Here is a 25,779-nt window from a genome sequence, read left to right as displayed (position 1 = left end):
CGGAAAAGCCCCTTTCTGTGTCGACTGGGCATTTTTATACAGTCCCCCCCTGCATACATGAGGCAATCCCCTCGTGATCTGTTTTGGAACAGGTCACTACCAAATATAAAAAGAGGAACAGAAACTGCACGTACCAGAAGATAAGCTTTTTAGGAGAGAATAATTCATGAATCAGAAAGCTCTATTTTACTATGACAAAACAGTTTCCAGGCAAACCTGATTTTCATTCCTTGAGGAGAGAATAATTCATAAATCAGAAAACACCATTTGCTATGACCCGCTAGTCTCCAGGCAGAACTCAATTTTCATCTCTTTAGGCCTCAAATCTGAGCCTGTATGTCCCAGGAGCAGAGAATACACAGTTCACATAAAATCAATGATAACATACTGATTGAATGATTAACAGGATGAATATTGAATGATTAACAGTAATAATCAGTATAATTGATTATGAATACATGAAGTAAATCAGGAATACATGGAATAAATGTTGATTTTCCCCCACAGTGGAAGGTGATGGAAGGTGACAGAGGGTCATTGAAGGCTGTTAAAAGGCTGACAGAAGTCTGATAGAAGCTAGTGGAAGGTGATGGAAGGTGATCCAGGTTCATGCAGCTGGTAAAACTCGAGACTGATCAAACAGGGTGTAACTTCAGTCTTAGTCACTTTCTGTTTGGTCTGGTCTTTAGGCGGAGGTCACACTGCCGGGTGCTGTTCCGCTGCCCCTCACCGTACACACTCCACTCTTTGGTTTACTGCTGGAACTCCAGCCAGAACACACAGAGGTGGGAGAACACCTCCCCCCAACCAAACGTCTGGACTCTTCGACTCACAAAGCACTCAGCCTTACTCTGACTGCTTTACTGTTCCTTTATAATTATAGGCCCTACAATACATCACAGTATATCACTATATATTAAAATATATCACAGTATATCACTATATATGACGATTTTCTTTCCAATCTTTTCATTAGAACAGATAATGATTCTGGTGCTCAGACATTCAATTTAGTTTTAATTTAAGTGGTGGAGAAACGAATGGTGGATCTCACAGTGAGATCTAGCCATAATAAAGTACAGCTTCCAAACATGGTGGAGGTAGTTACATCACCTACTACTCATAGTGAGAGCTAGCCATGATAGAGTATAGCTTCTTCAGCTTTACTGTGTGGTTTTACTGTTACTTTATAAATATATGCCCCACAGTATATCACAATATATCATATATTTTTTAGACCTTTTCATAACTAATAGCAAAATCGTGCACAATAATACTGTATATGAAAGAGCCTTAGTGGTCCATAAAAATCTATTAAGATTGAGAAAAGTTAAAATAATGATTCTGGTGCTCAAATACTCAATTGAATTTCTTAAATTTGTTGTAGACTTTACACAACTTCACTTTTTTAGTTTTACACTAAATCTGTTTTATATAATTCAAAAACTGTTCTTTTCACTTTTTTTGGTGCCACGTAGAATAGTTTTGAAGTTGTATAAATATTACCTGGCGTGCAAAACTTAATGAATTGTTTCTGGTGCATAAACTCTCTCACACATTCCTGTGCCTGTGCTCCAGTGAAAGTGGACTGTAATGTGAGGAAAATGAGGAAAATGTTGGATATAGGCTTTTTTAGATGAATGAAAAACATATTTTCAGTCAGGCGTGTCCGAACACTTGTCTGGAGCGGTGTTTACGTTAGAACCTGTTCCCCTCATGTCTGCGAGACCACCGCATTCCTCCGGCCTCACGCTTCACAGTCTGAGTTTCATTTAGATTCCGGCCCCCCGCCCCCGGCCTGCCCGTGCCTGCCCCCTGCCCGGCGTGATGGCTGGCGTGGTCAGTTGGAAACACTCACCTTCCCTGTGGGCCGAGCGGCATTACTGCTAAAATCAGGCTTTAAATCGCTCCTTTGAGCCGATGCCACTGCAGCAAAAACAAGCCCCTGTTTGTGAGGAGAATATTTCTACATTTCTGGAAGCACGTAGGCCGAGGGGTCCTTCTGCAGATGCTATGATAGCAAGCGTGTAAATATACACCCATCCATAAACATATCAATATACAGGTATATATATATATATTTATATATATATATATATATATATATATATATATATATATATATATATATATATATATATATATATATATATATATTTATAGCTCTGGAAAAAATAAGAGACCACTTAATGATGATGTTGTTCCTCTGGAATATGGATGAGGATGAAGATGATCACAAGCCATCAAATCAAGCTGAACTGCTTGAATTTTTTTAATCAGCAGAGGCATAAAATTATCCAAAAGCAGTGTGTAAGACTGGTGGAGGGAAAAATGCCAAGATGCATGAAAACTGTGATTTAAATACAGGGTTATTCCACCCAATATTGATTTCTGAACTCTTAAAACTTTATGAATATGAACTTGTTTTCCTTGCATCATTTAAGGTCTGAAATCTTTGCATCTTTGTTTGTTATTTCAGCCATTTCTCATTTTCTGCAAATAAATGCTCTAAAGGACAATATGTTTGGGGGAATTTGGGAGAAATGTTGTCTGTAGTTTATAGAATGAAACAACAATGTTCATTTTATGCAAACACATACCTATAAATAGCAAAACATAGAGCTGTTTAAATATATATACTATACAGTGCTGTGGAAATAGTACTTGCCCTCTACAGATTACAGCAAGTAATTGCAGCAATGCAGCCTCAGACCATCACACTACACCACCATGTTTTACATTCAGTATTATGTTCTTTTACTGCAATTATGTGTTAGTTTTACACCAGATGTTAAGGGTACGCACACCTTCCAAAAAGTTCCACTTTTGTCTGGTCAGTCCAAAGATATTTTCCCACAGTACTGGGAGTCATCAAGATGTTTGTTGGTAAATGTGAGATATTGTGTTCTTTTTGGTCAGCAGTGGTTTTTAGCTTTGGAACTCTCCCATGGAGACCATCTTTCTTATTATTAAATCATTAACACTGACCTTAACTGAGACAAGTGAGACCTGCAGTTCTTTAGATGTGGTTCTGGGTTTTTTTGTGACCTCCTGGATGAGTTGTCCTTGCCCTTTTGTGCAGACTGTCCTGCAGACACGTGTGTTGCTGCGTCTTTTATGGCAGAACTTCCAAGTAATTCCATTTTCTTTCAGCAGGATAATGCTCACCCACACACAGCAGGGGTTTCCCACTCTTTTGTGGGTGTGCTGTGCTGCATGAAGCTGGTCAGTATCTCAGCTGGTTCTGCTCCGTTCTGCTGTATAAAGTGAGGAATGTGAAGCGTCCTGGTGGCCTGGCATCAGTGAATGTTATACTTTAGAATAGATGGGACTGGGCTTGTTGTATTGAGGCTGTTCTGGGGTCAGAGGGGGCGTGGCCTTTGTCACTGTAGTGTTCTTCAGTAAAGATGAAAGCAGCACTGATCTCCAGGCTTTATAGGTTTTTATAAAAAGAGGAGACCACCCAGTGTTCCCAGCCTCTGCGGTGAAGGGTCAGCAGTACTGGGTCAGTGGTTGGTTTGACCCTAGGTTTGTAGAGCCTGTAAATTATTCTTTGGCCTCCAGCGGCTTTGTTTAAGCTTTAATTGTTGTGTTTTAACTTTCTTTACTAAGCACTTTTAATAGATTTGAGAAAAGCAAAGGACTTTTTAGCTAAACAGCACTAATGACTTACACTTTAACACAAACTGATCTGTTTTAAACGTCTACAGAAAATTCCAATGGGTTTTAGTGACTGAAATGTGTGTAGAATGCACAGAATCCACTAAAATATTATTTGAATCTCCTGTAGGTGGCGTAATAGAGCATATTTTAAAACCAGATCAACTTTACTTCACAGTGAGATCTAGCCAGAATAAAGTATAGCTTCCAAACATGGTGGAGGTAATTATATCATCTACAACTCACAGTGAGAGCTAGCCAGGATAAAGTACAGCCTCAAAACATGGCGGTGGTAGTGTTTATACTGTATATGGATTTGCCAGATTGTTTAGTGGCTGGTACAGGTCTGGAACATGTAAACTATATAGAATTAATTCAGTAACTGTAGCTATAAATCTTCTGTTTTTTTCTGTGTTCTCAGACTCTGGACGTTCGGGTGGAGGATGTTCGTATCCGGGCGACGTATTCCCAGCGTAAACGTGTTCCCATCACAGAGGGCTTTGTGGAGCTGAAGGATGGTGGGAAATGGAGGCAGATTTGTGACGAGGATTGGAACATGATGAACAGCAGGGTTGTGTGCGGGATGTACGGCTTTCCTGGAGTCAAGGGCTTCAACACCAGAGCCTACAAGTGAGTATTTCTTATCTACTGTGATGATATTTCATGATATATATATATATATATATATATATATATATATATAATCACAAAATGTTGTATACAGTATCATAAGATCTATAATCATTGAGTTCCGTTTTTGCCAATTGTATGTTGCTTTCAGTTGCTTTCAGTTTGGGACTATAAATTGTAAATAGTAGTGGTCCTAGAACCGAGCCCTGAGGGATACCGTACTGTACTTTCATTACTGTTCACCAAAGTTCACCTTTATAAGCTGAGAGTGAGTAGTAAGTGTGAGCTTTAATTGTTGTGTTTTGGTTTGTACCCTTTCCTGTTATAACTTTCTTTACCTAGCACTTTTAATATATTTGAAAAAAACAACGACTTGTTAGCTAAACAGCACTACTGTCCAACACAAACTGATCTGTTTTAAATGTCTACAGAAAATTCCAAAGGTTAAAGTAGGTGTAGAATTTACAGAATCTATTAAAATATTAAAGAAAAATATTATAGAATCTTTTAAAATATATATCTCATGTAGGTGGCCTAATAGAGCATCATGTAGAATCAGATTAAGTTTACTTCACAGTGAGAGCTAGCCAGGATAAGGTACAGCTTCCAAACATGGTGGAGGTAGTTATATCCTCTACATCTCACAGTGAGAGCAAGCAAAAATGTTTTGTTTTCTACTGGATTCTGTAAGTTTTTAGAATATTGCAACTGCTCTCAGTTTTGGACTATAAACTGAAAATAGTAGTGGTCCTAGAACCGAGCCCTGAGGGATACCGTAATGTACATTTATTACTGTTCACCAAAGCTTTACTGTTAACCTTTATAAGTTGAGTGTAGTGAGTGTGAGTGGCTAAGAGGCATCCCCATTTCCACCAACATTTCACTGTTAAAATGCAGGATTGCTTCAGACTGTTCTCTAAACAGCAGCAGATAAACAAATGACATCTTTGTAAACTGGTGAATAACAGATGTGAGCAGCATTCGCTTCATAGCCTCATGTTTTTACGTTGGGAAACATGAATGGTTGAGGGAGTAACAAAGTGTCTTCTGATTTAGCCACTCGCTAATATCCAGCTGTTTCTCAGAGTTAAGCTGCAGGGTTGCTTTAGCCTGTTCTCCAAACAACAGCAGATAAACGTCTTGCATCTCAGTAAAGTGATGAATAACAGATGTTAGCACCATGCTAATGGCTGTGGAATAAGTTCCCACTGTTTGTGAGGAACATTCGTTTCATAGCTCCACATTTTCAAGGGTGAGAAATATGAGTATTACATTTATAACATCATAACCCTACATTGTTGTGGTTGGGAAACATGAACAGTTGAGGTAGCATCTTTACAAATTCAATTTTGCATAGAAAGAGTTTATGTTTCTTCAAATGTTCTCAACATTCACCCGATTCAGCCACTAATAATGTCCAGGTGCTAAATCTCTCTGCTAATCTCAGTGCTAAACTGTGGGGTTGTGTTGCCTGTTGTCGAAACAACAGTAGATAAAAATCTGATTGTACGTCTCAATGAAGCACTAAAGAACAGATTTTCCCCTTGTTTTGTGGTCATGTTCCCGGACCTGTGGAAATGAGATCTTTCCAATTGCTTAGATTGTTTTGCAATTGAATGCACCTGCATTAGCTGCACCTAAAATCAGGGTAAATTCAACCACAAAATATGTCTTATAAATGTCTTATATCCCTCTCCCATGGTCTCAAAAATGCCACATTTTTGTGCATTGCATTTCACAATTTCCAAATTTGCTACGCATATTAGTTTGCTAATTTAATGTCAGAATGAACCAAACAGAACCAACCAGTTGGTCTCTCACATTGTTCAGAGCACAGTTAATTCAGTTCATTCATTTTAGAATCAAAATCTTTTTATTCAAGAAGGAATTAACAACTAAGGACTTGTTAACAGAACCACCCTGGCTCCACCCTTCAGAAGACTTCTTCTGAGGGTGGGATCTGTACCTGCTGTCTGTTGCGAGTCAGCAGATGGGGAAGCTGTAAGAACTTGTAAATAATAAAGAGTTTTATTTTTCTATTAAAGGTAAGCATGAACTAGCTGGTTCATGTTTTGTAGTGAAAAGTGATGGGTCGACTCTTTGAAATGAACGACAGGAGCCAGCTCCTGAGAGCCGCATGTGTAAAAAGATAAGGATTCAAGGATTCATGTAAACTATTGTCTTGTCATCATAACATCATATCATCATCGAAACATTTTCCAACCTGAGAGCTTTATAGCAGGAGCCGGCGCTGATCGGTGTGATTAGTTGTGATGTGTTGCGGTTGCTCCCGCAGGCTGCTGTCCCAGCGCAGGAAGAAGAACTACTGGGGGTACTCGGTGAACTGCACGGGGAACGAGGCGCACCTGTCCTCCTGCAGGATGGGGAAGGCAGTGAAGCTGGTGGGGAACAGCACCTGTGTGAAGGGGATGCCCGTGGTGGTCAGCTGTGTCCCGGGACGAGCTTTCGCCCCCACACACTCCGCCGGCTTCAGGAAGGCTTACAGACCTGAGGTACACACACACACACACACACACGTATAAATATATTCCATTCCGTTACCCTATTGGTCTACAGATCTGAACAGAACAGGAGGAATAAACATTCAGACTGCAATATCGTATAATCTTTTATGATGATGAAAAATACGCATTGATTCAGGATGAAGCTGGAATGTTCCAGTGAACAGTAAACAGCAGACATGTTCTTCCTCCACATGAAACACACTTTTCCACAGTGGAGAGACTGAAGCCTCGTTTTACACTCGATCACCAGTTCCTCCAACCACAGGCCCCCCCAGATCCCTCACCATCAGCACGAGTCTACAGGACGTCTCGCTCTTTCAGATACGGAGCCTGGAGCTTAAATTTACCTTAAATCATCTACAGTTTATCCCTCTGGAACCTGCAGCAGTTCCTAGACAGCTCAGCCAGCAGCTCTGAACTACTCAGTGTTACCACACTACCACACATTACCTCACACCACCACACTACCATACATCACTACCATACACCACTACACTACTATACATCACTACCACACACAACGTTACCACTAGGGGTGGGAATCGATTACTATCTCACGATTCGATTCGATTCCGATTTTGGGGGCCACGATTCGATTCAAAATCGATTTTTGATTCAAAACGATTTGAATTATAAAAATTTCTGCTTCTGGCTTATGAATCGTATTGAAAAAAAACCCTCCATAATATACACTGGTCCTGGAGCAAGTAATGTGTTACAAAAACAATAAAATGTGCAGGAATGTGGGTCCTCAGTGACAGAGGAATCACTGGGATATCACAATGACGTTAATGAACAATAAATAAATAAATAATAAATAACACTGCTTTATTACCAGGCTACTAGCGGTGGTGTGTAGGTGACGCTGCTGGGCTGATGTGATGATAGCAGTGGAGCGCTAAAGTTCAGGAGCAGCTGCTGATTAACTAGTTAATTTAAGGTGGTTGTATTTCTTCAGAAAGGGGGCAGGAGGTGGAGAAATTAATTCATATTGTCCATTCCTTAATTCCTCTGTGATGAGGAGCTGAAATTAGCTCTGATTAGCTTATTGTTATTTTTCCGTTCCGCCTTAAATGCTGCAGCCCGCTGCCACCTGTAGCGTTATTTAAGGTGGAACTGGAAAGTTAGCTAGTTAGCTAGCTAACAGTTACTGAAACTAACTACTAGCGATCTTTTTTATGCTTGTTATGAAGCATTCTGCCATAAAACATTGAAACTACACGTTAATCTAAGGTAATATAGTGCTTGTTCTGCCATCTTACCGGTGATTCTCATACACCTACGCTCTGTGTGGGTCTGACGGTAAGTACAAACTGCAGCGGCCACTTGTCGCTTTGGGCAGTGGGAGGCGGAGCGAAAAACGCTTCGTGCCGCTGCAGTGTGAACTTACCGTGAGGGGTAGGGCCAAGGGAAGACATGGGATTGGACCTTAGAATCGATTTTGGGACATTTTAAATCGATTCTGAATCGTAGTAAATGAGAATCAAGATTCTTATGTGAATCGATTTTTTGGCACACCTCTAGTTACCACACACCACCTCTACCAACAAACCACACACTACCTCACATCACCACACTACCATACATCACTTACACCACATCAGTACTACACAGTATCTACCACATCACTGCCACACATCAGTACCACATACTACCACATCACTACCACACTCCACATGTTTCCACAGACCACCCCCTCTACCACACAGTACCTCACACCCCTAACACACGTTACCACACACCACCACCTCTACCACCAAACCACACACTACCTCACAGTACCACACTATCATACACCACTACCACACATCAGTACTACACACTACCATGCACCACTACCACACATCAGTACCACACACTACAAAACACTGCTACTACACATCACTACCACACACCACAGTACCACACACCACCCCCTTTACCACCAAACCACACACTACTTAAAACAAATACCACACACTGCCATCACTACCACACACTACCTCACACTGCTACCAGACATCAGTACCACACACCACATGTAACCACACACCACCCCTTCTACCACCAAACCACACACTACCTCTCACACTACCATCACACTATCACATCACTACCACACACAACCACCTCTACCACTTAAACACCATCACCTCACTATCACACACCACTATCCATCACATATCACTCTCCACCGCACACCACTGCACACCAACACAAACCACCAACACATACCATTACCAAACACTATTACACATCTCTACCACCCACCTCCACCAGTAGCACAGCTTCCAGGAAACTGCTCAGGACATTCAGAACACTATGGAACAGAGGAAGGGTCCGTGTGGATGTGGAGCTCGTGCACGGTGTTGGGAGGATGTGATGGGATGTTTATACAGCAGGCTGATGTGGGGTAGATGTTTATTCAGTGTGTGGAGTGATGAGTCTTCCAGCTACAGGCCATCATCTGGAACAGCTCTGAAAGAGCAGCGGGTCCAGCATGAATAAACAGGCTTTAATCAGGAGCTGCAGTTCAGACTGTCCTGAGATCAGCTTTTACAGGAAAGCACAGGATGCTTTCTCAGGGTAGTGGAGGGGTTGGACTCAGGCCCAGGGATGGATCTGAGCCAACGTTAAAATAAATGTAGCAGATCTGATCAACATCTGCAAATACTGGCTGTAGTTCTGCAACATCATTTTCCTAAACATGAACCAGCGACGTGTCTGTAGAACATTGTCTTTATGTTGCGAGTAAACTATGCTAACAACACCCTAGCAACCATGAGGTATAAAATATAATACCGAAGCAACCACCATCTAGAAACGTAGCAACCACCATGACGATCAATTAAAAAAAATGAAATAGCAAACAACTGATTTCTCTATAAAGATGTAGCGGATAAAGGCATTCTGAGCAGAGAACGAAGCCACACCCCCTATGTGGGTGTGGTCTCTTCACTTTGTCTTCATATCTGGTCCATTTACATGTTCATGTTAGCCCCTCCCCACAGAACAGAACAGGACAGTGACCGCCCACACTGCATAGCCACAGTGCCAACAGCCATGCTCTGAAGGGTAGGAGCCGAGATGCTAACAGACATACAGTACAGTAGCAGTTGGGCTCAAAATGCTTTTAGATGGCTATGTGATTATGCTAGTTAGATGCTAACTAGATATAGAACGCTAACACCTGGCCTTGGCAGAGTTTAGCTGCGGTGCTAACAACTGAAATTAGTAGGGTTTGGTCAATTTTGAGCAGACGAATGGGATGGAAACGGGCCGTGACCTAATATGAGGCATTTTTTGTTTGGTCTGAGGTGCTGGTGCTCTAGTGTGACATCTACTGGTAGAAACTATGCACTACTTCTTTGATGTGTGATTACACAGCTATTACTACTGCTGATTTAGATTTTAACACCTTTGTTGTTGTTTTTTTCCCAGCAACCCCTGGTGCGTCTGCGGGGCGGGGCTAACGTGGGAGAGGGGCGGGTGGAGGTGCTGAAGAACGGCGTGTGGGGGACGGTGTGTGATGATAACTGGGACCTGAGGGCCGCTACAGTGGTGTGCAGAGAACTGGGCTTCGGCTCGGCCAAGGAGGCGCTGACCGGAGCTCGAATGGGCCAGGGTGGGTACTTATACACGCACATGCACACATACACACACACACACACACACATACACATGTGTGTGTGTGTAGTGCACAGCTGGCTTTAGTAAAAGGCTGAACAGAAGCAGCAGACATGAAGATTCTGAGCAGGTCCAGCTGCAAACATCTGTTCCTTAAACACGGCCAAAAACACTGTGTGTGAGACTGTGTGTTGATATCAGATGGACTTGTGTAATGTTTTCAGAAACTGTAACTTTTAGGTGAAGGAAAAATGCAAATATAAATCCAAAAATCTTATACAAATAATTCATAGTGGACACAAAATGTGTACTTATTGGTAGATACTGAATAATTAAGAGCAGATACTAAAAAATATATTATAGATACTAAACAATACTAAGTCAATTACTGAGTATTCAGTCAATCATTCATAATGGATACTAAACAATACAGAGTATTTAGTCAATAATTCATAATGGAGAGTGATGAATTCATAGCAGATACTGATTAATACAGAGTAGATCCTAAATAATTCATAGCAGATACTGAATAATACCTATTGAAAACTAAATTTGTATCGGAGGAAACATAATCCTCAGTAGATACTAAATAATTATTAATGGATATTAAATAATTCATAGTATATAATGAAGAATTCATAATGTATACTGAACAATTCATAGTAGATACAAACTATTTCATAGTACATAATGAATAACTCATAGTTAATACTGAACAATTCATAGTGGATACTGAATAATTCATAGAAGATCCTAAACAATTCATAATGGAAATTAAATATGTACTGGTGAATACATAATTCATAGTAGGTACTGAATATTTCCAATTGTAAACTAAATAATTTATATTGGAAACTAAATATGTATTGGGGAATACATAATTGATAGTAGGTACTAAATAATTCCTATTTGAATCTGAATAATTCATAGTATATAATGAATAACTCATAACGGATACAGAACAGTTCATAACAGACACTGAATAATGTGTATTTTAGACAGATACAGTGTACAGTATTTGTACAGTATTGCTTGGAGAAACAGTGAGGGTATAAATCTGTATTAAGACCGTGGCGGGAGAGGCCTAAAAAAAAAAAGTCTAAAATAGACAATAGTTTGGATTAATTTTTTTACTCACTGTTTGTAATTCCATATTTTATATTTCAAAGCTTCAGTTTTTCCTCTATTATTCTAAACTGTGGAAAATCGAGAATAATAAAGATATATTATATGTATTAATAACCTGACAGGTGTTAGAGTTTAGAAACGCACTGAAAGCTCCAGCAGATCTGGAAACAAAAACACAGTTATAAAGCCCAGTTCACGGTTCTCCTGCTGATATAGGAATGTTCCGGCACGTTCTCCCGTTGGTACTTCGGTTCTGCGTGTTGTTTTATCCTGAATTTCAGCTTTTAGTTCTTTCCCTCACTGACCCTGTTATTATTATTATTATCCTAATAGTGAATCAGATAATCAGAATATATGAACTATGAACTCAGTGTCCACTACAAATTGTTTAATATATCTACCATTATTACCATAATTTCTCTATTATACATTGTTCAGTAGCTGCTATGAATTATCTAGTATTTATTATTTTTAATCAGGTTCCACTATGTGTCATTCACCATAGTATTCACTAGTATATATGGTTTTGTATTCACTATACATTATTCTTTACACAGTATAAAATATTGAGTACTGACTATGAATTATCCAGTATCTACTAAGAGTGTTACATTATGTGCTATGAATTATCCAGTATCCTACTGTATATACTTTTACACATCCAGTATGAATTATTTAGCATCCACTGTGTATTATTTAGTATTCACTAAGGCTGATTTAGGATCTACTATAAACTATTCAGCATATACTATGTATTATTTAGTATCCTCTAAGATTGATTCAGTATCCACTGTGAATTATTCAGTATCAAGTAGTGCATATTATTCAGTATCCTCTATGGATTTTCCAGTATCCACTAAGAATGATTCAGTATCCACTATGAATTATTCAGTATCTATTATATTTTCAGCATCTACAATGTATTTGTAGTGCACCATATGATTCAGTATCCACAAATAATTATTTAGTATCCACTGTGAATAGCTCAGTATCCTCTAAGAATGATTCATTATCTAGTATACATTATTCTGTATCCAGTATGAATTGTCTCTGAGGAGTGCTGCTGTGGCGGGTGAACTCTTGTGTGTAGCTGTTCAGTGTTTGACGTTTTTTTGTTATCACAACTGTTCTCCATCATCATCATCAGCTCTGGAGCTCATTACTCACAGCTTACCCACAATCCCCAACCCGACCAGCGCCAAACGGACCAGCAGGCCGGCGGAAATCCTGCCACTCCACACTCAGGCTCATCTCACTCAGCCATGCATAAAAACACCAGAGAATTAACTGTTACTCTGAATCCCAATCCCAATCAAACACCTGATACTGACCCACAACATCCTCACTCAACCACCGCCAGCTAGGGTGACCAGATGTCCCGCTTTGTGCGGGACAGTCACGCAATTTCATTACTTTTCATGCGTCCCGCAAATTGAGACGCTGTCCCGCATTAGTGGCAATCAGACTCCAGTTTTAAAATGCGTGTTTTGTAATCTGGCATTTATTAAACGGCTGTGTGGGGAAAGCAGTGAAGGCTGTCAGCAGGGGGCGTGCTGCCCTGTTTTCTCTCTTTTTTTCCAAAACGCGATAAACGCCAGTCTTGTTTTCCCGCAGAACGCCACATCTCCACTCATCCAATCACAGGGCAGCATTCCACGAGCTATCTTATGTAAACACGGGCGCTGTTGAGCGTGCCGGTATTTCGTGTAGCCTACTTTCAGTTTCGTTTTTCACTCTCAAAGTCCGCGAAAATGAGCGGTTTTGATGGTATAGAGGAGCCTGTTCGTGAAGCAGTTATTGAAAAAAAAGAGAAAGCCATCAAAAGAGTCTCCTGTACGAGAAAAGGTAAAGAAAATGAGGCATTCAGGAGGGGGGAAATGCCCGCTGTCATCTGCAGTTCACACAAACACACACACACACACACACTATACTACACCACACTACACTACACTACACTACACTACAGCACATTAATGTAACGTGATTTTGGGGATTTTATAGTGTTAATGTCTTGTTCATTAATGAAATTTTGCACTTTTTTGAAAAGAAATGTTTTAAAATTTGTGTTTTTAGGCCCAATGGTTAAACTATTATATTCAGATGTACAATTTACTGTTATTTAGTATTGTATTTTGCACATAATTAGTAAAATATATATATATTGATGCCAAAGGATATATAAGACATTTTGAAAAAAAAAACTTGGCATGGATTTATTGCGTTTTGCGAAAAAACGAATTATTTTTCAAAATAAATCTTTAAATATTAAAATCTTGATTTGATTTTTTTGTGTTATTTTAACCTTAGTATGGTATTTGATAGTTTGAAACAGAAAACGGTGGTTTTCAGCCTACCACTTTCTTGCTAAAGAAAACCCTTTTTTACTCAAATTGATAAAAATGGATTTATAGCGTTTTGGAACCAAACTCTTCATATATATATATATATACACACATACATACATACATATAGGCTACACACATTTTTTATTTGTTTCGACTGCCTCGATGCATTGGTGTCCCACATTGTCCCACACAAAAATAGTCTTTGTCCCACATCTGTTGAATTGGAATCTGGTCACCCTACCGCCAGCACACAGTATGAATTAATACTCATACTGGAGACTGAACAATGCATAGTAAATAGCCAATGGATGCTGAGTAATTTATAGTTAATTGAGAATAACTCATAGTGGATGCTGAACAAACTACAGTAAACTCTGAGTTAACTCATTTCAGATAGTGAATAACTCTTGGTTACTAAGAAAATAATTTGTATTAGACGTTAAATAAATCATAGTGGATACTAAATCATTCATAGAGATTACTAAACAGTTAACTCATTGCAGATTGTGAATAACTATTGGGGTATATTAAATATAATTCTCAGTAGTTACTGAAAAATTCATAGTGGATACAGAATACTTAATGGTACTTCAATACTTCAATAGATCACTGAATAACTCATACTGGGCAGTGAATAACTTGTGAAAAAAAATATATATAGATTAATATAGAAGATTGAGAATAATTTGTAGTAGACATTGAATAACTCATAGTGGATACTGAATCATTCATAGTGGGTACTGAATAGTTAACTTATTGCAGATGAATAACTCTTGGGGGATATTGAACATAATTCTCAGTAGATACTAAAAATTCATAGTGGATACAGAATACTTAATATAGATTCAGTAGATCACTGAATGATTTATACTGGGCAATGAATAACTTACATAATAATTTATATAAAATAATAAAATATATTGAATATATATTACTGGATTCTGAGTAATTCATAGTGAGTGCTGTAAAATTTCATAGAAGCTTGAGAATAATTTGTAGTAGACATTGAATAACTCATAGTGGATATTAAATCATTCATAGTGGGTACTGAACAGTTAACTCATTGCAGATAGTGAATCACTCTAGGTGGATATTAAATATAATTCTCAGTAGATACTGAACAATTCAGAGTGGATGCAGAATAATTCATGTAAATTCAATAGGTCTTTGAATAATTCATCCAGTCACACTAAATGCTGATGAAATGTGTGTATGTTTGTGCAGGAATGGGTTTGGTGCATATGAACGAGGTGGAGTGTTCCGGGTTCGAGAAGTCGGTGACGGAGTGCTTCTTTAACAAAGAGGCTCTGGGCTGCAGTCACGAGGAGGACGCGGCGGTCCGCTGCAACGTTCCGGCCATGGGCTTCCATAACCGGGTCAGAACCCCCTGCAGCTCTTCCTGGACCTTTAATGTTTAACCCGTTCCTGTAACTGTATTTTAACCCCGGCTTTCCTCTCTGCAGCTGCGTCTGGCTGGGGGCCGGAACCCGTACGAGGGCCGGGTGGAGGTTCTGAACGAGAGGAACGGGTCTCTGGTCTGGGGGACGGTGTGCAGCGAGAGCTGGGGGATAATGGAGGCCATGGTGGTCTGCAGACAGCTGGGACTGGGATTCGCCAGCCATTCCTTCCAGGTAAATGTCCAGAGACCCTTATTCATAGCTGAAGACTGAAAGCATATTTAATCAAAACATTATGAATAAAAAAAAACTCTCATTGTGGAACCATCAGAGAATAATATGACTAAAATCAATCAATAGCATGACATTATTATCAAGCAATCACCTATTACAGGCATAATGGCTACAAATCCCAGGACAATCTACCAATAGAAGAGAATTATGGCTACAAATTCAACAGTGGCAGGACATTATGACTACAAATTCATAAATAGCAGGTCATTAGAGCTAAAATCCACCAACAGAAGAGGATTGGGACTAAAATCCACCAATAGCAGGACATTATGACCAGAAACCTGTCCATAAGAGGACATAATGGCTACAAATTCACCAGTAGCAGGACATTATAACTACAAATTCACCAGTAGCAGGACATTATAACTACAAATTCACCAGTAGCAGGACCTTATGGCTACAAATTTATAAATAACAGGACATTGGAACTAAAATCCACCAACAGAAGAGGATTAGGAGTAAAATCCACCAATAGCAGGACATAAATGCTGCAAATGCACTAGTAACAAGGTATTATGACCAAAAATTTACCAATAACAGGACACTATGGGTACAAATCTACAAACAGCAGGACATTGCGGCTATAAATCTGCCAATTACAGGACATTAATGGTGCAAATGCACCAATAGCAGGACATTATGGCTACAATTCCACCAATAACAGGAGATTATGGCTACAAATCCACCAATATCAAGACATTATGGCTACAAATCCACCACTAACATGACATTAATGGTGCAAATCCACCAATAGCAGGACATTATGGCTTGAATTCCACCAATAGCAGGACTTTATGGCTATAAATCTACCAATAACAAGACATTATGGTTACAAATCTACCAATAACAGAACTTTATGGATATAATTCGACCAAAAAACAGAAGATTAAGGCTATAATCTCAGAACAGGAAAGTTTCTTGAGATAAATGATGGATCAGTTCTGAACATGTGTATGATAAGCTGATTGTTAGCTGGTTAATAAACCAGCTAACAATCGGAAAAGCGTTAATAAACTGAAGTTCTGTTATTTATCCGCTCTTGTTCTTCTGGCTGTGTTGGTTTGGGCGGAGGGCCAGGCTGAGCTTCAGTTCTACAGTATTTATACAGACGCTGTTCTGGACCGACACCATCACAAATCTGCCTGCCAGAAACCCCGTCCAACCCCTAATGAGCTCCCAGCCCTAACGAGGGTTAATTAACTAAACCTGCACTGCTGCTGACTGTGACCGCAGTGTGAAGTGTGTGTGTGTTTGTGTAAAGTGTGTGTGTGTTTAAAGCTGTAGTGTGTAAGTGAACATGTGATGCTCGTAAAGATAAGCTCGCAGTCTGTTCAGTTCCTTTGAAGTTTAGTCAGATCACCAGCTTTTTCATCCACGTCCTCACTGTCCACATCACCCACACACGTCACATGACCCCGAGCACCTAACACCTTCACAACAGTAAAAAAGTACTGAACAGTGTGGCTTAAAATTCACCAATTAGACCTAAAATCAACTAAAAGTAGAACAGTATTGCTTAAAATCCACCAATAGTAGAACAGTATGGCTTAAGATCCACCAATTATGGCTAAAGTCCACTAAAATGTGGCTTAAAATACACCAATAGTAGAAGAGTGTCACTTAAAATCCAACAGTAGTAGAACAGTGTGGCTTGAAATCCACCAACAGTAGAACAGTATGGCTTAAAATCCACCAATTAGAGTTAGAATCCACTAAAAGTAGAACAGCGTGGCTTAAAATCCAGCAAATAGAGTTAAAATTCACAAATAGTTGAATAGTATGGATTAAAATCCACCAATTATGGCTAAATTCCACTAAAATTAGAACAGTATGACTTAAAATCCACCAATTAGAGCTAAAATTCACTAAAAGTAAAACAGTATGGCTTAAAACCCACCAATAGTAGAACAACATGGCTTAAAATCCACTAGTTTTACCTAAAATCCACCAATAGTTGAACAGTATGGCTTAAAATCCACCAATCATGGCTAAAATCCATCGATAGTAGAACAGTATGGCTTAAAATCCACCAATTATTGCTAGAATCCACTAATAGTAGAACGGTATGGTTTAAAATCCAGCAGCAGGAGGCAGTGCTGAGGTAATTCCAGTGCAGTAGTATAATTAGCGGGACGCTGGCAGCGCGGGCAGGGTATTAATGATGGCAGCGCCGGGCCGGGGTCGATTTGGACGTTTATGAGTGGAAACTGGACGGCGCTGAAGCGGTTCTGCAGGACCGGGACGTAATCCAGTCTCATTATCAGTGTTAAACTGCCCTCAGTCCGGGAGGGGGATAATGGCCTCAGGATCCAATAACACGGTTCTGCTGGTTGTGTAATCAGAGCAGCAGCAGCAGCTCTACTCCTCACGTACTGGAACATTGCTGTGAGGAAGATTTGATTGCATTAAGGATTGCGAGGGTGAGAGCGTCAGTAAGTGTGTTTACATGCACGCAAAATCTGTTCATAATCAGATTTCTGCAGCAGTTACATAAACAGTAACAAAATATCAATATTGAATCGTTTTGCAATACTATATCGTTTTTGAAAAACATAGTATCAGTTTTTATTCATTAATTTAGATTTAAAGGCTGGTGCCAGAAGTGGTTTGTTTAGTGTTGAGTTTTGATTGGATGGAAAGTAAAACATACCATGGTAGTAGTAATAAGAGCACAGTGTTTAACACAGCACTCAGTGTGTTTTACCTGATGTGTACATCACGTCTTATTCTGTGATTTTATTGGCTGGCGGCAAAGCAAAATTTTGATTATTGTCAGACTGACGTTAACACTGGAATTTTCTATTATCGGATTACACAAGTTGATGTAAACACATTGATCTGACTACTACTATGTTCTGCAGTGATCAGATTTTAAAGAGCACGTGTGTCCTAATAGTTTTGGCACTGCAGAGTTTGTTAAAGCTGTTGGTCACGTTTTCAGCACATGCACACAGACAGGAAGTCCACATGGAGTCAATCCTTAAACAAAGTCTGGACTCGAATCCGTGGCCAGACACAGCACAGCAGAGTGTTTCAGCAGAGCGGAGAGAGGGAAAGAGGGAGAGGGGGAGAGAGGGAGAGACGGAGCATATGGAAAATCTGTCGCACCCCCCTGAGGGTTTATACATGCTGCTGCCAGCTTCACACAGGGGGGGCTGAGTCATCACCACACACGCACCATACACACACACACACACATTATACACATATACAGCAATATTGGACAGAACTACATTTATTACAGAACCATAGACAGAGAGACAGACAGATAGATGTACAGACAGACAATTACAGGGATATACACACAGGCAGTAAGAGAGATAGATAGATAGACAGGCTATTAGAGATAGACGGATTGACTGCTAGAGAGATAGACAGACTGTTAAAGATATACAGACAGACCATAAGAGAGACAGACAGACCGTTAGAGATATATACAGACATACTGTTAGATAGATAGAAAGACAGACTGGTAGAGAGGTAGACAGACAGACAGTTACAGAGAAAACATGACAGACTGTTAGAGATATACAGGCAGACTATTAGAGAGATAGACAGACAGACTGTTAAAGAGATAAACAGTCATACTGTTAGGGAGATAGCAAGACAGACTGTTAGAGATATACAGACTGTTAGAGAGGTAAACAGACAGACTGTTAGAGAGATAGACATACAGAAATAATGTTAGAGAGATAGACTGTTACAAAGGTAGACAGACAGACTGTTAGAGAGATAGAAAGACTGTTAGAGAGGTACACAGGAAGACCATTAGAGAGATAAACAGTGAGAGGGAGAGAGAAAGACAGACTGTTAGAGAGGTAAACAGAAAGACTGTTAGAGAGATAGACATACAGAAATAATGTTAGAGAGATAGACTGTTACAAAGGTAGACAGACAGACTGTTAGAGAGATAGAAAGACTGTTAAAGAGGTACACAGGAAGACCATTAGAGAGATAAACAGTGAGAGGGAGAGAGAAAGACAGACTGTTTGAGAGATATACAGACATACTGTTAGAGAGACAGACATATGTATGTACAGATACAGACAGGTACAGGATGGTTACAGCAGTGTGTTGAGTTGGTATAAAGTGCTGTTATAGCTCCCTCTAGTGGTGACTGCATGTTCTAACAGCTGTTCTTTACTTAAGGTTATAGCTTTGCTCCCTCTAGTGGTTAATCAGGTGAAAGTTCATATTTAACCCTTATCATTAATCTGTTTTTGTGTGTGTGTGTGTTTGTGTAGGAGACGTGGTACTGGCCCGGTGATGTCAGTGCGGACGGGGTGGTGATGAGCGGGGTCCGGTGTTCTGGTACTGAGATGAGTCTGTCTCAGTGTCTCCATCACGGTAAACACGTCAGCTGCCCTAAAGGAGGCGGACGCTTCGCTGCGGGGGTCTCCTGCTCTCACAGTAAGACCCTCACACTGTTTAATCACATCCTTTATTCTGTGTTTTATTGTTGTGTCCATATTTTTTATTGTCAGATTCTTACAAACCTGCCAACTGCTTAGGAACCATCAGATATCAAAGAGTAGCACCTACCAGTCTTTAAACCAGAACCTAGCAACACCCTAACAACCACCTGCTACGCTGTTGCATAGTAACAATTTGCATGTTGCATAGTAACTACAGCAGCAACTACTTATCAACTGCATAGCAAACATCTGTAACACCGTAGCAACTACTTACAGCAACAACTCAGTGATTACTGTACCTGGAACTGCTAAACAAATTCTCATCGACTGCATAGCAACCATTTGTGATACCACAGCAACTGTTTTACAACTGCACAGTAAATACCTAAACCTTAGAACAACTGTTTAGCAGTTGCATAGCAACCATCAGTTTCACCATAGCAACTACTTACTGTAGCAATGACTCAGTAAATACTGTACCTGGAGCTGCTAAACAAATTTTCATCGATTGCATGACAACCATTTGCCTAGCAACTGCATGATAAACATTTGTGACACCACAGCAGCTGATTAGCAACATTATAGCAGTCCCCAGGGACACCATAAACTATTCATTTTTTGAATAGTTTAAGCTGTGCAGTAAAAAATCATAGTTATAAAAATGTTTAAATATAGATGTGATTGATTACAGTAATTGAATAACTAATTGATGGATTGATTCTCATTATTCTTCCAGCTGCTCCGGACCTGGTGCTGAACGCAGAGGTGGTTGAACACACCACCTACCTGGAGGACCGCCCCATGTACGCGCTGCAGTGCGCCCATGAGGAGAACTGCCTGTCCAGCACGGCCAACGCCGCCGACCACGCCTCCTACCGACGCCTTCTCCGCTTCTCCTCCCAGATCCACAACAACGGCCAGTCTGACTTCAGACCCCGAGCCGGACAGAACTCCTGGATCTGGCACGAGTGCCACAGGTCAGAACCTCACACTGAACAGAACCAGAGTCATGCTGCTTCTCCATCAGCAGCCAGAGTCTGAGAGAGAGTACAGGAGATCGAGCTGCTTCTCCATCAGCAGCCAGAGTCTAAGAGAGAGAAAGAACAACAGGTCATGCTGCTTCTCTATCAGCAGCCAGAGTCCGAGAGAGAGAGTACAGTAGGACATGCTGCTTCTCCACCAGCAGCCAGAGTCCGAGAGAGAGAGTACAGTAGGTCATGCTGCTTCTCCACCAGCAGCCAAAGTCCGAGAGACAGAGTACAGTAGGTAATGTTGCTTCTCCATCACCAGCTAGAGTCTAAGAGAGAGAAAGAACAGCAAGTCATGCTACTACTCCATCAGCAGCCAGAGTCTGAGGGAGAGAGTACAGTAGGTCATGCTGCTTTTCTATTAGCAGCCTGAGTTGGCTGTAGTTGAAAAAGAAGCAGAGTCTTGGAATCCTTTCCAGGCTGCTATCGGAAGTGATATAGTCAACACCACTTCAGAAATTATCTTTGACTGTAAATTAACCTTCATAAAGCTATATATCTCAATAATAAAACAATAATAAACAGTTCTGTTATCTAAATAATATCAACTCTACCAAAGCTTGACTAATTGTTTGTTTGTTTGTTTGTTTGTGTAAACAGGCACTACCACAGTATGGAGGTGTTCACTCACTACGATCTTCTGAGTCTGAACGGCACTAAAGTGGCTGAAGGTCACAAGGCCAGCTTCTGCCTGGAGGATACGGAGTGTGATGAAGGTCAGTATCCATCCCATAATATCACTTTGCCTTTCTTAATCCAGCTCTAAATCTCAATCTTTTACTTTTACACATGTTTTCTTCTATTAGATATATTATTATTATTATTATTATTATTAAATAAACAGTAGGGAATGTAATTGTTGTATACTGTAATGCTGTAATCAGCTGTTTTCTCTGACAGGTATCCAGAAGAGATACGCCTGTGCGAACTTCGGTCAGCAGGGAATCACTGTGGGCTGCTGGGACACTTACAGACATGACATCGACTGCCAGTGGATCGACATCACCGACATTAAACCAGGAAATTATATCTTCCAGGTGATGATTTCTGATATTTCTGCTACTCATTCAGTCATCCAGACTATTACTCAAATAGAGCTATTCACTGTATACCTGTAACTCTACCTCTTCACTACTCTCAAACACTTTATTAAGAGGCAAGAAATTCAAGTAATTAACTCTTGACGACTGTCATCTAAGCAAAAGGTGCTTCTTTAAAGAATGTCAAACATTTTCTGGGTATTTAACACTTTTTTGTTAAAGGTATATTTAGGTACTAAACGAATACCACAGTATATAACTGATCTGTGACATAATAAATCTGATTTGATAAGATGTTAGATGAATACATTGCTCTGTACATGTGCTGATATCAACATTAGTCCTGTTTCTGTTTCCTGCAGGTCGTTATTAACCCCAATTATGAAGTAGCAGAGTCTGATTACACCAACAACATCATGAGGTGTAAATGCCGCTACGATGGACATCGGATATGGACGTATAACTGTCATATAGGTGAGCTGGAGTCTACTGTACATCATACCTGAAGACTGGAGCACTGAACCCTCCTGATAAACATAATAAATAATAAATAATTATTATTAGATACTGTACATCTCAACATCTAAAGTGGTGTTAAGTAATCTGTATTAGACCTATGTGGTTACATAATGTGTTGTGGAAGCTTTATGATATTATCATGATACACTTGCCTCGATACGATGTTCACGATATTTATACAATATATTATGAAATATGATATTATCACAATACATTGCCCACAATACGATATTACCACGGTACTATATCACGATACGATATTATCACGGTACCATATCACGATACGATATTATCACGGTACTATATCACGTTACGATATTATCACGGTACTATATCACGTTACGATATTATCACGGTACTATATCACGGTACAATATTATCACGGTACGTTGCCTATGATACGATATTATCGCGGTACTATATCACGGTACGATATTATCACGGTACTATATCACGGTACGATATTATCACGGTACTATATCGCGGTATGATATCACGGTACTATATCACGGTACGATATTATCATGGTACTATATCACGATACGATATTATCACGGTACTATATCATAGTACGATATTATCACGGTACGATATTATCACAGTACGTTGCCTATGATACGATATTATCACGGTACGTTGCCTATGATACGATATTATCACGGTACGATATTATCACAGTACGTTGCCTATGATACGATATTATCACAGTACGTTGCCTATGATACGATATTATCACGGTACGTTGCCTATGATACGATATTATCACGGTCCTCTATCATGATACAATATTATCACTGTACATTGTCTATGATACAATATTATCATAATGCGATTTTATCATGATACGCAACCCACAATATGATATAATGATGCTTTGCCCACTTTACGATATTATCACAATACACTCTCCATGATACAGTATTATCACGATATGTTGTCCACGACACAATATCACTATACACTTCCCACGATATGATATTATCACGATACGATATTATCACGATACATTGCCTACATTACGATATTAACACGATATGATATTATCATGATATAATGTATGCAATGTGATACCATCACGATACACGATACAAAAATATTACAATACAATATTATCATAATACATTGCCTATAATATTATGATACAATTATTCGAAAATATCATAGTATGCTGCCCACCATATAATACTGATACCATATAATAACAATATCATATTATTACAAAACATTGCCCACAATATTATTTATTTTAAACATTTTCCATGATACAATATTATCACGATTCAGCGATTTTATGATACTCGATATAAAGTAAGACGTCTGTTTTTATTCATTACCATGACTTATTATGTTAATATTTGCTTATGTTCTGTAGGTGGTTCTCGGAGCTCAGATATGGATGAGTTTACAGGAATACTGACCAATCAGCTGCAGCGCAGGTAGAGCGGACGCACGAGTTATACCAAGACCAACCACTATGGGGGAGTGTTAGCCATGCTGCAGTGAACGACTCGTACCTCGCACCAATCCCAGAACTGTCTACAGTCTACGATCCATCGCTGGAGCTGGAACTGAGGAGCTCATCCTCTACGTCTTTTACATCATGAGAAAACCTCTTAACTACGTTTTTTTACACAAGTTCCATTAGGGGTAAATTTATGCTTCTGCGTCAGACCTGCAGTAGCCTACAGGTAGCTGTGTACTCTGCACCATAGCCTAATGTACACCTTTCCAACACTGTGATTGGTCCACTTAAGCATTGTGTGAAAGTCAACCCAACTGGCATAGAAAATGCATTACCAACTAGGCCTGTCACGATAATTACAATATCGATATATCGTATTATATATCGACACAACCTCAATTATTTTACTTTGCGAGCAGAATCAAATTAACCAATTAACATGAATAAACCTCTATTTTGACTTTTTAACAGTGATTTTATTCTCTTCATGGTTTATTTTTAGTATAATCGTTAATGGTTAAAAAATCATTGCACTTTAAAAGTAATACCAATCTAAATGCATTATACCAAAGCACAGTTACAATATGATTATATCATTATACCATAAAATGATCTTAAAATGACAATAATATTGTCTATCGCAAAAAATTTGTAAACTATATTTTGTGCAAAAAAGTTTTTAGCATTTTATCATGACAGGCATATCGCCACCTAGTGTTTCGGAGGTGTAATTGCAAGTGTAATGCTCACAGTGGTGTGGGAGGCTCGCACAGAATACTACGAAGACTCTTCGTAGATTTGATGTAGAAGCATAAACTGGCCTTAAGAGATGTTACCTTTATATGGTAATTAGGGTTGTTGTGGTATACTGGTCTTAGATACAGTGATCAAGCATAACATTATGACCACCTCCTTGTTTCTACACCCATTATACATTTTTTTTATTTTTTCAGATCCACTGCCGAAAAAAGAACAAGAGTTCTTTAGGTTTCGTTCCCACAGCAGTGCTGCTGGAGTTTTTAAACACTGTGTTTACTTACTCACTGTCCTCCACTCTATTACACACTCCTACCTACAGCTGAAACACCTTCTAGATAAAGTAAAGTCAGAGACAGAAGCTCTGAATCTGTTGCTGCACAGTTTACAGTGTTGATCATCCTCTAGTTCATCAGTGGTTAAAAAAAGCTGCCCACATGATAGAGCCTATTGTGCACTATTGTTGCACTATTCTCAGTGCTGCAGTGACACTGAGGTGTTTAAAAACTCCAGCAGCACTGCTGTTCCTGATCCACTCATACTACATAATAATTATAATAGTATTATGAAATAATAAAAATAAAGTATGCAGAGAAACAGAAGTAGAACTACAGACTGTAATTATTATAAGACTACAGAGTGAACTATATGATCAGTGGAGCTGAAAATTAATGTATAATGGATGAAGAAAATGCCCTGTTATTTTTTCTGTAACAATAATAATAACTAGAAAAGGCAAAGTTCGTGAACGAACTTTAAGTTGGCTTGGAAAAGTACGCTAATAACGTTGAAAAGTTAAAATGGTTGCTAAGTGGTTGCTAGGTAGTTGTGATCATTACTAAAGTGGTTGCTAAGCGTTTGCTAGGCAGTTGCTAACGTTTTCCAGGTGGTTGCTTAGGTGTTGCTAAGCAGTTGCTAGGCAGTTGCTAACGTATTCCACACGGTTGCTAAGCAGTTGCTAACGTTTTCCAAGT

At 39.5% G+C, this 25,779-nt stretch overlaps 1 protein-coding gene across 1 annotated transcript in view; it reads left to right on the top strand.

Annotated features, from left to right (window-relative positions):
* The window catches only part of loxl2a (lysyl oxidase-like 2a), a 54,433-nt gene extending 28,867 nt beyond the window's left edge, over positions 1–25,566 (top strand). The window contains exons 4-14 of the mRNA XM_049468656.1: positions 4,082–4,290; positions 6,587–6,803; positions 10,236–10,419; positions 15,119–15,270; positions 15,358–15,525; positions 19,830–19,995; positions 20,737–20,977; positions 21,629–21,744; positions 21,929–22,065; positions 22,431–22,542; positions 23,960–25,566. Coding sequence (XP_049324613.1) covers positions 4,082–4,290; positions 6,587–6,803; positions 10,236–10,419; positions 15,119–15,270; positions 15,358–15,525; positions 19,830–19,995; positions 20,737–20,977; positions 21,629–21,744; positions 21,929–22,065; positions 22,431–22,542; positions 23,960–24,027 — 1,770 coding nt within the window. The 3' untranslated portion in view covers positions 24,028–25,566. The remainder of the gene's footprint in view (positions 1–4,081; positions 4,291–6,586; positions 6,804–10,235; positions 10,420–15,118; positions 15,271–15,357; positions 15,526–19,829; positions 19,996–20,736; positions 20,978–21,628; positions 21,745–21,928; positions 22,066–22,430; positions 22,543–23,959) is intronic.
* Positions 25,567–25,779: the final 213 nt, after the last annotated feature.

The sequence above is a fragment of the Astyanax mexicanus genome, chromosome 20, assembly GCF_023375975.1.
Source record: "Astyanax mexicanus isolate ESR-SI-001 chromosome 20, AstMex3_surface, whole genome shotgun sequence".
Classification (NCBI taxonomy): domain Eukaryota; kingdom Metazoa; phylum Chordata; class Actinopteri; order Characiformes; family Acestrorhamphidae; genus Astyanax; species Astyanax mexicanus.
The sequence above is the reverse complement of the archived record's forward strand: the minus strand, read 5'-3'. Positions and strand labels throughout refer to the sequence as shown.